General features: G+C 43.4%; 1 protein-coding gene across 5 annotated transcripts in view; it reads left to right on the forward strand.

Moving 5' to 3' along the window:
- The window catches only part of LYPD6 (LY6/PLAUR domain containing 6), a 70304-nt gene that overhangs the window by 40098 nt on the left and 15830 nt on the right, over positions 1 to 14376 (forward strand). For 2 of the 5 annotated variants that reach the window (XM_027824270.3, XM_007061785.4), the window contains exons 2-3: positions 8159 to 8347; positions 12929 to 13027. In XM_027824270.3, coding sequence (XP_027680071.1) covers positions 8230 to 8347; positions 12929 to 13027 — 217 coding nt within the window. In that variant the 5' untranslated portion in view covers positions 8159 to 8229. Of the gene's footprint in view, positions 1 to 2674; positions 2718 to 3015; positions 3127 to 3209; positions 5120 to 8158; positions 8348 to 12928; positions 13028 to 14376 lie in introns of those variants that run through there. The other 3 variants (XM_027824272.3, XM_043525084.1, XM_043525085.1) reach the window with 3 other exon arrangements.

Below are 14376 nucleotides of genomic sequence, written 5' to 3' on the forward strand. Positions count from 1 at the left end.
TGACAAGAATGCTGTGGGAGACCGTGTCAAAAGCTTTGCTAAAGTCAAGAAACAATACATCCACTGCTTTCCCTTCATCCACAGAACCAGTAATCTCATCATAAAAGGCGATTAGATTAGTCAGGCATGACCTTCCCTTGGTGAATCCATGCTGACTGTTCCTGATCACTTTCCTCTCCTCTAAGTGCTTCAGGATTGATTCTTTGAGGACCTGCTCCATGATTTTTCCAGGGACTGAGGTGAGGCTGACTGGCCTGTAGTTCCCAGGATCCTCCTTCTTCCCTTTTTTAAAGATGGGCACTACATTAGCCTTTTTCCAGTCATCCGGGACTTCCCCCGTTCGCCACGAGTTTTCAAAGATAATGGCCAAGGGCTCTGCAATCACAGCCGCCAATTCCTTCAGCACTCTCGGATGCAATTCGTCCGGCCCCATGGACTTGTGCACGTCCAGCTTTTCTAAATAGTCCCTAACCACCTCTATCTCTACAGAGGGCTGGCCATCTCTTCCCCATTTTGTGATGCCCAGCGCAGCAGTCTGGGAGCTGACCTTGTTAGTGAAAACAGAGGCAAAAAAAGCATTGAGTACATTAGCTTTTTCCACATCCTCTGTCACTAGGTTGCCTCCCTCATTCAGTAAGGGGCCCACACTTTCCTTGGCTTTCTTCTTGTTGCCAACATACCTGAAGAAACCCTTCTTGTTACTCTTGACATCTCTTGCTAGCTGCAGCTCCAGGTTGCTTCCATTCTTGCTTCTCATCTACAGATTAAAAGGAATGTTCACAGATAAAAATAATGAATTACAAATAGTACAATTGGCCTGGTTTCCAGAACTTGTGTATCCTGGACATTCAGTTGAAATTTATCACAGTCTTGACAGTCACTGAGTTTATGATACTGTCAGTCAGTTTTTTACTAGCAGTTAACTGGAGGTCTAAGTATTGGCCTAAAATAAGCAGTTGGTTCTAGAAAATCTGGAACCATACCTCTTACGGGGAAGATTGGCATGTTAAACCTGGAGACTTTGATTAGTACCAAAAAACTGCAACCCCTTCTTGGATTATTGCTGAAAAAGACCAGCAAACACCTCACATGCCTGTTTTAGGCTGGTTAAAAATTCCTTTTCTACATCATATTTTTTTCTTTTTACATACCAGGGACATCCCCCATTTTTCTTTTCTTTTACATTGGTTTAACTACAAAGAAAGCATTGTTTATGCATGCCTTTTGTTGTATAGCTAATACTAAATGTTGTATGTAAACTGCATGTTGGATCATGTATAGCCCTTTTCTTTTTCGAGGTTTTGCTTTTTATTCTGTAAAACCAGTTGCTGCTGATACATGTGAGTCAACTATATTTCATTGTATCACAATAACTTCTTAAAACAAACGTGGCTTCATATTTGTAAGAATCTTTTTTCTTGTTGTATCTGTGCAGGTGTCTCTCTTTTTTCTTAAAACTTAAATAAATCTTTAAAAAATGAAGAAAATGATCCATTACTCTAGGAATATGTGTATAGACCAGTCTTCACATGCAAAAGAATGACTGGAGATGTGTAGGGGATGGTGGAGTGAGTTCAAGGGGCCTAAATAAATGGCTAGCTTTTGTACTGGGGTGTGTATGTAAGTGTACTTGTAAAAAAAAAAAAAACCAAAACACAAATATTCCCCCTATGTAATATACCTATCACTCCATAGTTAAGGCTGCAACTGAGTTTCCATTATAATTCTGTTTGTATACTCGGTATTTGTAGGGTTTGCCTGCCTGAGTGTTGGCTTTGGGCTGTGCTGGGGAGTACACTAGCACCGCTCGGCCTGAGGATACATTCACTCTGTTTCCTCTCCTTTCCCCTTACATGGTCAGGCTATTTGTCTTTTCTCACTCAGCTTGTATTTTTATGCAATTACAAGTTCTCTTTTATTTGATTTCCTTTGTTTCAGACCAATACACCAATGCCAGCAGGTAGTCAGTTAGGCTCTGATTCAGCATGATACTTAAGCATGTGAGTAACTTTAAGCATGTGAATAGTCCCAAAGTTATGCATGTGCTTAAGTACCTTACTGCATCAGGGCTTTAAGTTTGCAGGGCAAGGGGCTGCGCTATTTCAGACCACACCAAGTGTAACTGTTTCTCTTCTCCTTCATTTAATTGGGAGTGGGCTCATTTTATTTCTTTTCTGTTTCTAATGGTGACTTTTTTTCTGGATTATACACATTTGTGGACTAAAATAAATGGAAATTGGCATTTCCTTCTTCTCAGGGTTACAGCAACAAAGCTTAATGCACCACATAGGCCTGTTATCGGCTTTCCTCACTGTTGTTATGGATTTCATGCCATTTTAATAAAAAGGCTGTTTCCAAATCTGAGCAAATGAGAACGTCAGACCCTCTGCTATTCATCTAAATGCTGATCCTGTGCACACCCCCGATGACTACCACAGTGAGTTTGAGAGAAACAGAGCTAGAAATGAAAGTTAGCTTACACAGTGAGCTCTGGAACATCCTAACTGCAAACAAGGATGTTTGATTATTATTTTATATTAATCTTTATCAAAATTTGTAAATTGCTTGGGGAAAAATATCTGTATGAAGTGTATAAGTGTACCTTTTTGAGCAATACATATTTTTAAAGAGGTTTCATATAGGAATTTGGATCAATTTTTCTTTCTCCTTTTAGAAAAAACAATCAGTGTGAACCATCTGAACAGTTTATTTAAATGGTAAGTTGGGGGTGCTTCCTGTTAATTAGTTTATTACAGTATCTGGGTTGCTCATAAACTCTGGAACTGATGGCTGAGGATTTGTTAGCACAGAATATGGTTATTGTTAAGTTAAAAGTGGTTATATTGCAATGTGTTGCTCTTGGCCTTCTCACCCTAAACTGTGATTTGCCATTCTAGGCCTTAGACTGGTCCATCTGTATGCCCACAGCAAACATGGCTCCCTTAGCTCTGCCCCTTCCTCACCCAGCCAGTTCAATCTTCTTAATATTTCCCTTCCTCTGTTTTGCTTTTTCAGGAAGGTTCTCTCTTTCACTAAGAGAAATTACCACTGAGATATTGTACAACCCGGATTCCCACCCCTCCTCTTCAAGCCAGTCAGATTGCAGAGAATTGTGAAACTAATCCCGTAAGCTCTTAACTTTATTTAAGAGAGTCTCCTCTTCCTCCTTCACATTTTATTTTGAGTATCTATGTAAGGGAAACATATCAAGCAAAGTGAAACTAAAACAGAGGGTTCCTTTGTCCCTTTGAATGTTAAAGAACAAGTTTTCCCTCTTCACTAGCATTAGGTTTATTATGAATGGTAATAAACACTGTACGGATACAGATCTTGAATTTTTCTGGAGTGTAGGGTACTGAGCAAGGAGACAACTCACAGCAAAATGTTTACATTTGAAGCATGGATTTAAATATGCCAAAGTACTACTGCATTTGGACAACCTCCTAAATAGCAGAAACAAGTGCTGATAGGGCTGCAGAAATTACTTTCCTTCCCCTAGGGGACCCCCGCCCCCCCAAAGGGGAACTATGCTGTGCTTTTAAATCTAATGTGCAATACAGATATACTTATTACCATAGAATGGAACTAAGGCCTCAGAATGTCCCAGAGAAGAATATTAAATCAATTTTGTATCTAAGCATCACCAAACCTGTGGTGACCAAGTTTAGGAGTTGGAAGAAACTTGAATCTAATATTGCTTCAGTCTGCTCCATGCATTCTCTAGGATATGTGCACCACAGGAAAAACAAGGCAGTGGAGAAGGAATCTCAGTACTGAAATGAGTCTTTCGGGACCGTAGTTTAGACCAGCCATTGACCAGCTCTTAACACATGCACTGCATTTACTGATAATATGCCATTAGATCAAAATACCAAATTATTTCATTATGATGTGAAGTCCACAGCAGTCTGAATAAACAAACGGCTTCACCCATCCTGTTTCCTACATAAAAAGTTAGCTAGGGGAGATAGGGCAATGGAAAACTCAATCGAGTTAAAAGATGAGAGAAATCTCTTCCACTGTCCATTTTATGCAGGATTTTTGACATGAAAATAAATCTGGTGAACCTCTCACTCACCCTAGCATAAATCTGGAGTAAAACTGGGGTGGGATGAAAACCAGGCCTTGTTTGTACAGTGTTCTATCCAAGAACTTGCTTATCACATGGACATAATGTTCAAAGACACAACTCAACTAAAACTGGTTTGTCATTCAGATGAAATGAAAGGTATTTGGACTGTGTTTAGTAGAATGCCATGACAATTCACAATAAACATGGTACAGCAAATATGTTGTGATAGTTAAATGTGTATAATTTAGACCTAAAACTAAAATCCTGACACTTGTGGATGCATGTGAATAGAAGATCCATGGCTCTTTTCACGAGGATGGTGGTGATAAAATCTGATGTCCTAAAACAAAAAACCCTCAGTTGGTTAACAGTCATCTGTCCACCTAAATTCCCCCTGTGTTGTGCCAGTGTGCTATAATTGAGTGACCACAAGCCAGAGACTCTGAGCTCTAGTATTGCCTTTACCACTGACTTGCTTTGTGACAGTAAATCCAAACCCTGTCTTGCATTTGCCTTCAAACCCAAATCCCGAACCTTAGCCCAAACTCAATCCAGATTCTATTTCGAATGTTGCCCCCAGCCTCTCTGATTAGCCTTGCTGTAGTTTGTGTTGGATACAGGCTTTGTGTTAAACTGTTATGTAGTGACTCTTATAGGCTCCATACTCCCCTTCCTTCTGCACCGTGGAGGGGAGCAAAAGAGAAAAGGTCTGCTCAGATCAGAACAAAAGAGTGGAAAGGTATTGAGTGGTGACCACACCATCCGCTCCCCCTTAGAAGCTAACAGAACACTTACACGTGGACACCGCTCAGCTGGGATCTGTGGTGAGGCATGTAGGAGCAGAGAGGGGGTGCAGCTGGGGAGCAGCTAGTCTACACAGCATGTTTCCCTAAGGACCCAGCAGATTTAGATCAGCAGTTCCTCCATAACCCACTGCTGCTGGTCCTCTTCTCCTCACGCTCCTCCTGTGGCTGGGCTTGAGCTGCGGTGCGTGCCCTGCAGCAAACCGCGGTCTGTCGCTCCATCGCCGACACCCAGGAATTAGAGGTATGTATCCCCATCTCCGAGTGCTGGGAATGGGGCTGCACCCCCATCCCCCTCACTGCATCCCTCCCCGCCCCAACCCCCCGCATCCCATCCCCATCACTGCATCCCTCTCCCGTCTCATCCCACCCTGCCCCCCACACCCACCCATCCTCGCCCTGTACCCCTTACAGCACTCTCCCACCCATCCTCTCCACCACCCAGAGCTGCCACCCCTATGTTCCTCACCCCCGTAAGCCTGCATCCCATTCACCTCCATACACTGCTGCACTCTCATATGTCCCTGTGCCCCCCACATCCTCATGCACTGTAGCCTTCTGCCTCCCCCTGCAACCCCATCCATCCCACATACCCACCCGCACCCCTTCCTCTCTCCCTCACTGCCCCTCTCACCCCACCCTGCTCTCGTCCTTGGCCTCTTTCCCTCCCCATCCTCTCTCCTCACCTCCTCCCCCCATCTTTCCCCCTCCGGCCCACCCTCCTCCCTTCCTGGCTGGGTGTCTCTGTAGGCAAGTGTGTGCATGCACGCACTGTATGTGTGTAAGAGACTGTGTGTCTTTGTGTAGGGAAGTGCATGTATTGCCGCATGTGTGTGTACCTGTGGGAATAAAATTTTCAGCCTAACTCTCTGATGTTTATTCCTTTTGCTGGCTTGCGCACAAAAAAATTGATGCCATAAAATGTGTGTATTCATTTCATAACAAGTTTTTAAAAGAGAGGGGAACTCTAAAAGAAATGTATTATTTCTTAAAAAGTGAATGTTGTTACAGACAAGCCAATATATCATACATTTCTCCCCAGCTTTGTCTAGCTACCTTATAAACTCTTTGTTGCAGACTCTTTTTTTTATGTGTATGTCCAGCACCTACCACCCTGGAGCTCTGATCTGAATTGGGGTCTCTAGGCACTAAACAACCATTGTAATAATAAATAATGTGAAAGTATGTGTGTTCGTGCATGCTAGATGTGTACACATGAATACGTGTGTGTACCAGCATGTAGGTGTGGGAGTCAGTTTCTACAGATTTATTTATATAGGTATCTGGACAGGTGTGCATTTCTGTGGTTGTGCTCTATGAATTTGTATTTGGGCTTCAGGAGTGGGCCTTTAATGGACCCATTGCAGCTGTGATAATGTGTGGTCCTAATTTCCACATATAAAATGGTAATAACTTTAATGAACAAAAACCATGGAGCTGGCTACGAAAAATGGGAAGAGGGGAGGGAAAGAATCATGAAAAACTTTGTGAAATTTCTTTTTTAAAAAAAATACCCTTTTTGACTACTTTGCTGCCTACACCCATACCATCCTCTCCTCCCTCTTCAAAGAGGGTATTCATGCCAAGGAAAAGGAGAGATGATGATACACTCCCTTTGTCCTGGACAGCTGCTTGGCTCCTATGCTGTTCTGATTCTTAAACCAGCGTTGTATCTGAGTGGTTCCAGGAGACCATTAAATGACGTGACTAACATCTGTCTCATGTACTTCATTCTTTCTCTCATCCTCTCTCCCGGGGGAGAATTGTGCATGCAGTGTGGTTTTTATTCCTTTGGGAGCCACTGTCCATTTCTACAAATTGGAGTAGCTCTGGGTTTGCTCTGACTTGCACTGGGGGCTGGTTTGCCCCCAAACCCTTCAGGATCGGGGAGTGGGGGGTTGTGGAGCAAAGATGTAAAACCATGTCCCCTCTGCAGGTTACCAACCGCAGCTCCAGGCACACCTGGGGGTCTAGCCCATTATGTTTTGAATAACAGTGCTACTGGCATAGTTTTAACAAACATGGAAATCTACTTTTACCTTTTCTGGTGGTTGAATATTAGCAGATTCATATGATCTTTCAGTGGTAGCAGATCAACATTGGAAGTGAGACTATTGCCAAAAGAGGCAGAGCTGTTTTCCTGCCTGACAATGACCTCTTCCTGAGAGACTGCCTGTGCTCCAAAGCTACTGCAAAGGAGAGGGTGACATAGGGACAGAAGCTTTGCGTCAACAAAGCCCTGAAGCATGTCAAAGGGACTTAAGCACATGTTTAGTTGCTCTGCTGAATTGTGGATGGAATCACTGAGAAGCCACTTTTGTGACAAAGATGCTTAGCTCTTCACAGGACTCCATAGGGACAGAAGAAGCAATGACTTGTATGCGTTTTTAGTGAGAGGGTAGGATTTGGGGAAGAGCTGTGTTGTTCATAATGGTAGATTACCAGCGACTACAACAACTTAATGTCAGTCTCTTTACACTGAGCCCGAAAGCCCTTCTGGTTCCCAAGAACAGGTGTACGAAGAGAAGCTGCTCCAATGTGCCTTAGACCACACACTGCTAACAAGAATCTTGTATTGAATTTCCTCACTGGATTTTTTATTGTCTGAGTCTGGCACTTTTCCAATGGTTTCTAAGATAGAACTAGTTAGATCTCATTATAACCCAGATGCGATAAAAATCACCCTGGGATTTTTCCGGGGACTGCTTCTAATGGGATGACAGTACCCCTGTTTACAAAATAAAGGTCACATGGAATTTTACCAAGCAATCTAAACTTACCTTGTTGTAGCATTGCAGAAGCCAGAGATTTTGACAGCTGTCCTGCTGCTCACTCAGGGGCAAAACTCTCTCCCATGTGTGCTTTGGAGCTCGCTGACCCCACTAGAATCTATGCCATTGAAATTCTCGGATCCTGGCTCAAAACTTTGTGCAGTGCAAATAGACTGGTTCCGCTGCAGTCAGGACTCAGCTCCACAGCTGCTTCTAGCAGAGCACAGCTCTGAGGAGGTCCTTGTGCCTCAGCTGAGAGAAGGGCTTGGAGGGCTGGGATGGACAGAAGGAGGGGGCAGAGGTGGTAGATCCACAACTACAGGGGAGGAGGGCTACTGCAGCTGTAGCCTTAGGGTGCAAGTAGAATTCTTTCCTGGCCCCTGCACAACTCCCTAGTGCCCAGCTTGGTTACTTGGGCTGTGTGCTGAGAGGAGGATTGGCCCTTGGACGTGCTGTCGAGACAGTAGCTGTAATATTTTCACTTTTCTTTGTTTTTCTTCTTTGTATTATAGGTGCATTTTTCTTCCAATTATAAAGAAAGCGTGCTCCCAAGAAACCCGTATGAGTGAGGCCCCGCTCTGCAATGGAATCCTGGCCTACCCTGGCCTGGGTTCTGCTACTTAGCCTGATCGCTGACTGTCTGAAAGCAGTTCAACCTAGAGACTTCACAGTGAAAGATATTATCTACCTTCATCCTTCAAGTAAGATTCATTTCACGTGCTTAAAATAGGATGTCACTGTGCCAAGGCTTAAAGAAAAAGCCCTGAATTCAGACAGCAGAAACATCGGGTAGTTTGAGCTCAGGAATATGTAGTTTTTTTGTCATGTTAGCCTCTGCACTAAAGAAAGTAAGTTATTAAAATAGAAAGGAAGTATGTTTTATATGTGCGTACATACAATATACTTTGTGTCAGAAGAATATTTCTTGGTCAGTTTACATGACAACAAACGATTAAAAGCCAAACTACCTGTGCTATTGAAATGATATAATAAAGCTGACCAGACAGGTATCTTCAGGGATCTTCTAGGTCACCTCGCTCAATGTATTCTTAGGGCTTGATCCTTCTGGAGTTCAGATGAAAGCTCTGCGATAGCAGCACTGAACAACTGGTAGGATGGCTGAATCTGATATTTTGTTACTGAGAGTCTAATAAAGTGAAGTAAGCTACCAGGATTGGCATTACAGACTAATGGGATGGCAAAACCACTTTTGGCTAGTACATGTCATGAGGCACTGAGCAGTTGGCCTTGGGATACTGTTTCCCAGTAAACTTAGGACACATTTTTCTAGCAGTATCTGATCATCATGGCTGTCTCTGCTCTCTGTTTCCTCTAAGTGCAGCTCTTCAGCACACTCAAGTAACTCACTACTTTTGGTAGTGAAAATGGCTGGTACACACATCACTGGCATTCACTGCTCATGTTGTGGTCCCACTCTGTCTGGCTCTGACACACCCATTTTATCGCCTGCTCACCATGTCTCCATTCAGTATGGCAGTGGAGGTTTGCTTACATTGCTGAACATCTCTTGGTATTATAACGAGTACTATGTGGAAGCCTCCCTGCCTCAGTGTGGAGTAAATGTGAGTGCCAGGTGCTAGTTCTTGGCTCTCTAGATTTATTTCAGCAGTGCTCAATAGGCTGCAAGGTCTGGGCCATTAGTACCCAGGATTTGGCAAAGGGGATTAATGGGGACGCTTGTTTATAATGTGAAGCTATCCTCAATGCTTACTGAGTATCTCATTCCCCAGTCTAGCATTGCACCTATGTTTCAATTCTACAGACTGTTAGGACAATTATTTTCTTTTACTAAGGTGTGTAAATGGCAGACAGCTGAGGTAAGCGTAGTTCACTTTTATAGGCAACTTTTGTCCTTTGTGATAGACTCGTGGAAATAAAAACACAACTTACAGCGCTCAGGAAAGGGGCCACATTGACAGCCCTGGAGATTGAAGTCGACTGTTGATCACAGAACAGGTACACCCCAAGCAACAGCAGTAGACGCCTGTTAATGTGGCCCTGCCTATACAGCTCAACCCTGTGAAGGCTCCGTCCTTCATCACGGCCTGGGCTAAAACCTATTAAGTCAATGGAAAGACTCAGTGAGTTTGGATTAGGTCCTCAGTCTTTGATTTCTCTACGAAGAGCTCTCTGCCAGCAATAGTTATTTATTTTTATTTTTTAATTTTTGGTGGCGTGGACACCTGTCCCTAGGAAATGGTTTAAGATCACTAATTTCCTTCACAGGGGCCAGGGAACAGCTGTCGGATAGCAATGACTTTGTTACCATAGACCAAGCCACACTGAAAGCATTCAGCTAGAGCTGAAAGGCTGTTATCCCTGCAATTCCTCAGCCACTAAGTTGTTAATTTTCTGAGCCTCTGGTTTTTTTGATTGATTAAATGAGGTGAAGCTCATAGAGCTTGAGATTTTGTGAACTTCTTTCATGGGTTCTGGCTCTAGTCTGAGGTTGCAGTCCTTATGCCCATATAATTTAAATCCATTTGCCCCAAGGATGAGTCATTAAAAATAATGAGCCAGATCCTCAGGTGGTGTCAATGGGCATAGAGTCAGTGAAGTCAGTGGAGCTATGCCAGTTTACACCAGCTAAAGGTCTGTTCCAATATCTGTTGAGCTAAAGGGAAGCCTACGTATTAGGAGCTAGAGGTGACTGAAAATCCCAACCATTTTCAGGTTTCTTTTAATCAAAAGTTAAATTTTGAACAAAAACTATTATTGACAATTGTAAAAAAAAAAAAATTCAACCAGCTCTGTTTAGGGGCAAAAGGGAGCTAGACTGGCACTAGAGGCTGCCCAATTTAGGACTCAGTTATGCAGATCTTACTTACTGTGGTTAGCAATTATTTAATCACTGTGATTATTCATTTAAGTGCTCACTGACATGAACAAAGGTTGCACAACCAAGTCCTTAAGGCATTTCATTTCGATACCAATATAAGATGCTGCATATATTTTTTTCATTAGTTTCTCAGTCTCATTGTATTTTTTTTTCATTCTGCTTGCTCTGTGTTCCTTTTTCACCCAACTTTCCCCCCCTCGCCCCCACTAAATGGAATCTGATGATGATCAACTTTGTGAGTCAAACTTTTGAACCCACACTTGTTCTAGTGGGTTTGAAATTAGGCAAAATGTGTTTGCGCACCCCTAACAAACATCTTTGTTGGAGAAATGTAGCCTTTTTTTTTTTTTTTTTTAGTGTATGTTGAACAAAGACTAAATCTCCACAGTAGTCTTCCAAAGAAAGCTGGTACAAAGTGAACCACTGCTGACCAAGGGAGTTAATGGATGGATAATGTTACAGGCAGTTACGGGGCACTGTGAGGTTGGTTTTTTCTTTAGAATCGCCCTTTCCTGAGGGACTGAGGCCTTATGTCCCGAAAAACAGTCTATGGAGCTTATTAACTTCTGTGATCAAGAGCCAAATGAGATTCACTCACAGCTGTGGCAACAACTGTTTGAAACTTTATTTTACTCCCGTAGCTCTTTGAAGATAAAGAAAATACCATGCATCTCAGGAACTTCCACAGTCTCTCCTTTTTGCTCACCTGCTTTATCAGATATAGTATTAGTTAATGCTCTACTACAAGAAGCAGTGTCCACACACATGCATCTAGCCACACATCTCTGTTGTCTAGAAGCTATTTCCAGAGAACCCTTCCTGCCTTTTGATATCCAGAGGAGCCATTTACTTTTTAAAATAAACCCCCCAATCCCTGGACACTTGTGAGATGAATATGTTTTGAGATGCTGGCCTGAAGACAGCTATAAAGAAGAGTTTGGAGTACTTTTGTGCTCTCATTTGGGTTGCTTGCCAAAATTGAATTAATAATCATTTTGTAGGCAGATTTGTATTTTGCATATAGAGGAGAAAATCTATATTTTGTGACAGTCTCTGCTAATACAAATTGGCTTATGTTTTAATTTCAGAAGATTACATCTGGTCAGGTGCCATGTAATGCTTTGTGTCCAACAAAATCAAAGTTTAACACAGCATTTACCTAGACCTTTGCAAATAGGTGAGCTACAGATTGTCTTAAACCTGCTCCTGGCCAATGGGAGTGCGGAGCCAGTGCTCGGGGTAGGGGCAGCGTGCGGAGCCCTGTGACCCCCCCCACCTAGAAGCCAGACCTGCTGCTGGCCACTTCCAGGGCACAGCACGGTGTCAGAACAGGTAGAGACTAGCCTGCCTTAGCTGGGCAGCACCGCCGATGGGACTTCTATTGGCCTGGTCGGCGGTGCTGACCAGAGCCGCCGCACCCTAGTGCCTTGCATTCCGCAGTTTGAAAACTATTGCTTTAAACTATATAAGCTCTTTGGGCTTTGGGACAGACCAGCCTTCAGAGATGCATACCAACTCCATATAGGCTGGTATTCAAAGTACATTTGAGATCCAGGGACTGGCCACGGATTGTTGATTCAAGGGCCCCAAATACCTCTGTATAGGGTGTGCAGTGGTTACTACCCTAGTCTTTGGACTGGAACAGTGGCTATAGAGGTGTTGTACTGAATCTTGCATTGGTTGCTTGAAATGAGATGGAGTGAAATTAATTTATACTATCCCCATTTTATTGCCCCACATAATGCCTTGGCTTTGTGCCAATTGTACATTTCACCTGTTGTTCTTTGGTTAGTTTCTGGGCATTGTACTGAGAGATGGCAGCATCTGGAAAAATCCATTTACTTGGATTCATTTAGGATGTATTGCAGAGGTCTTGCCAAGAGAGCACTTTAAAACTTTGTTTCACGTTTGGCGAAATAAACTTGTACTCTAGCAGATTATTGATAGCTGGAGGTTCAGCAAATTGATGTTTTCTGCATTTGGGAGATCAATCAGCATTCAAAAGTGAGAGTGTATTTCCTCTGTGAGACCGATTTCAGAAGTATTTAGTCCAACTGACGTTTTGTTAACAGTGATGATGGAGTAACAGTATTGAATACTGCTGTGAAATAATATTTGCTACAGAGAATGAGCAAGTACAATTACGGGGCTGGATCCCATACCTCTTATTCAGATGAAACTCCCCTGGGGGTCAGCTGTGGGCAATTTTCCTGAGTAATGACTGTTTTACTGGGCCCTTGTACTTATATATAAATGCTCTTCCAGAATTTTAAAATTCAGAACAATTTATGATGGGGCTGAGGCACACATCTAGCAGCAAATACATTTTTAAAAAAGAGTATTACCATGGTGCCTTTAAAAAGCATGGTACAGACTGGCTAAATGATCATCAGTTTAAATGAATTTTGTTTACATTTTTCAGCCACACCATATCCTGGTGGATTTAAATGTTTCACCTGTGAAAAGGCGGCAGACAATTATGAATGCAACCGATGGGCTCCAGATATCTATTGTCCAAAAGGTAAATTAGCTCCATGCTATCTGTTTAGATGAAATCTATGTTAAGGAAATGCCTCAATATTCCTATTTAAGTGATAACATGCACAGGTATCGAACACCCGCCGTTAGTGGAGGTTTATAAGAACAGGTTGGACAAACACCTGCCCGGGATGATCTAGATATACTTAATCCTGCCTCAGCACAGGGTGATGGACTAGCTGACCTCTCGAGGTCCCTTCCAGCCCTACATTTCAATGATCCTATGCTTTTCATTATTCTCCAAAAGTATTTGAATTCAGGTGATGGCTATTCACACCCGTAAGCCTCAATTATTGTAAGTAAGATTGGTGGATGATACAAATGATGCATCCAACGCTCACACTTCCCTTGGCAGTAGATGGGTTTAGAGCTTTAGTCTATCCCCATGTTCTCCCACAGCTGAAACAGAAGTTAAGTGTCAGTGGGACGCAGGCTCCCAAGTATGTAAGTCACTTTTAGAAATGGGACTGTGATGAGGTGTTCACCCCACACCAGCCCTGAAGGGGTTATGGTGGTGCAGATGGGGCCAATTAAGCTTATAGGCCACACCTGGTGGAGAGTTTGGCATGATTGGAAATGACTACTGGCTAATAAAGCCCAGCTAGGGGAGAAGATGGCTAAGGTATGAAACCAGGAAGTTCCCAGCAGAAAGGGGCTACAGTGTGGAAGCTGTCAGTCACTCTCTGGGGTTGGGAGGAAGGGGAGGAGGAAACCAAGGCTATGTCTACACTACGGACCTTACAGCGGCACAGCTGTACCAGTGCATCTGCGCTTCTGTAAGGTCTCCTGTGTAACCACTTTATGCCGGCGGGAGAGAGTTCTCCTGCCGACATAATTAAACCACCCCGAGCAAGTGGTGGTAGGTATGTTGGCGGGAGAGCGTCTCCCACCGACAGCGCTGTCCACATGGGTGCTTTTGGTGGTGAAACTTATGTCGGTGAGGGGCGTGTTTTTCTTCAAACCCCTGACCAATAAAAGTTTTGTCAACAAAAGTGCTAGAGTAGACAAAGCCCTAGGAGGAGAGAGAGAAGCCCTGGGATCCTTGCCTAGAGGGAAGGGTCCACCTAGAAAGGTGGAGAAAGCCTGTGGGAGGTGGGATAGTAAGCAACCCAGGGAAGAGCAGCAAGTTAGAGATTGTGCAGACCGTGGCTGGAACCCGAAGTAGTGGGTGGGCCTGGGTGCCAGGGGAAGTGTGGCACAGGACCTGGCCTTGGACCGGAAGACTCTCTGGAATGGCATGAAATGTAACAGAATCCTGTTTGGAGAGTATGGAAAATATTTATTAATTTGCAAATGAGGCTTCTATATTCTGCTGCGTTCCCTTAGAAAACC

Source organism: Chelonia mydas, chromosome 11, assembly GCF_015237465.2.
Source record: "Chelonia mydas isolate rCheMyd1 chromosome 11, rCheMyd1.pri.v2, whole genome shotgun sequence".
Taxonomy (NCBI): Eukaryota; Metazoa; Chordata; order Testudines; family Cheloniidae; genus Chelonia; species Chelonia mydas.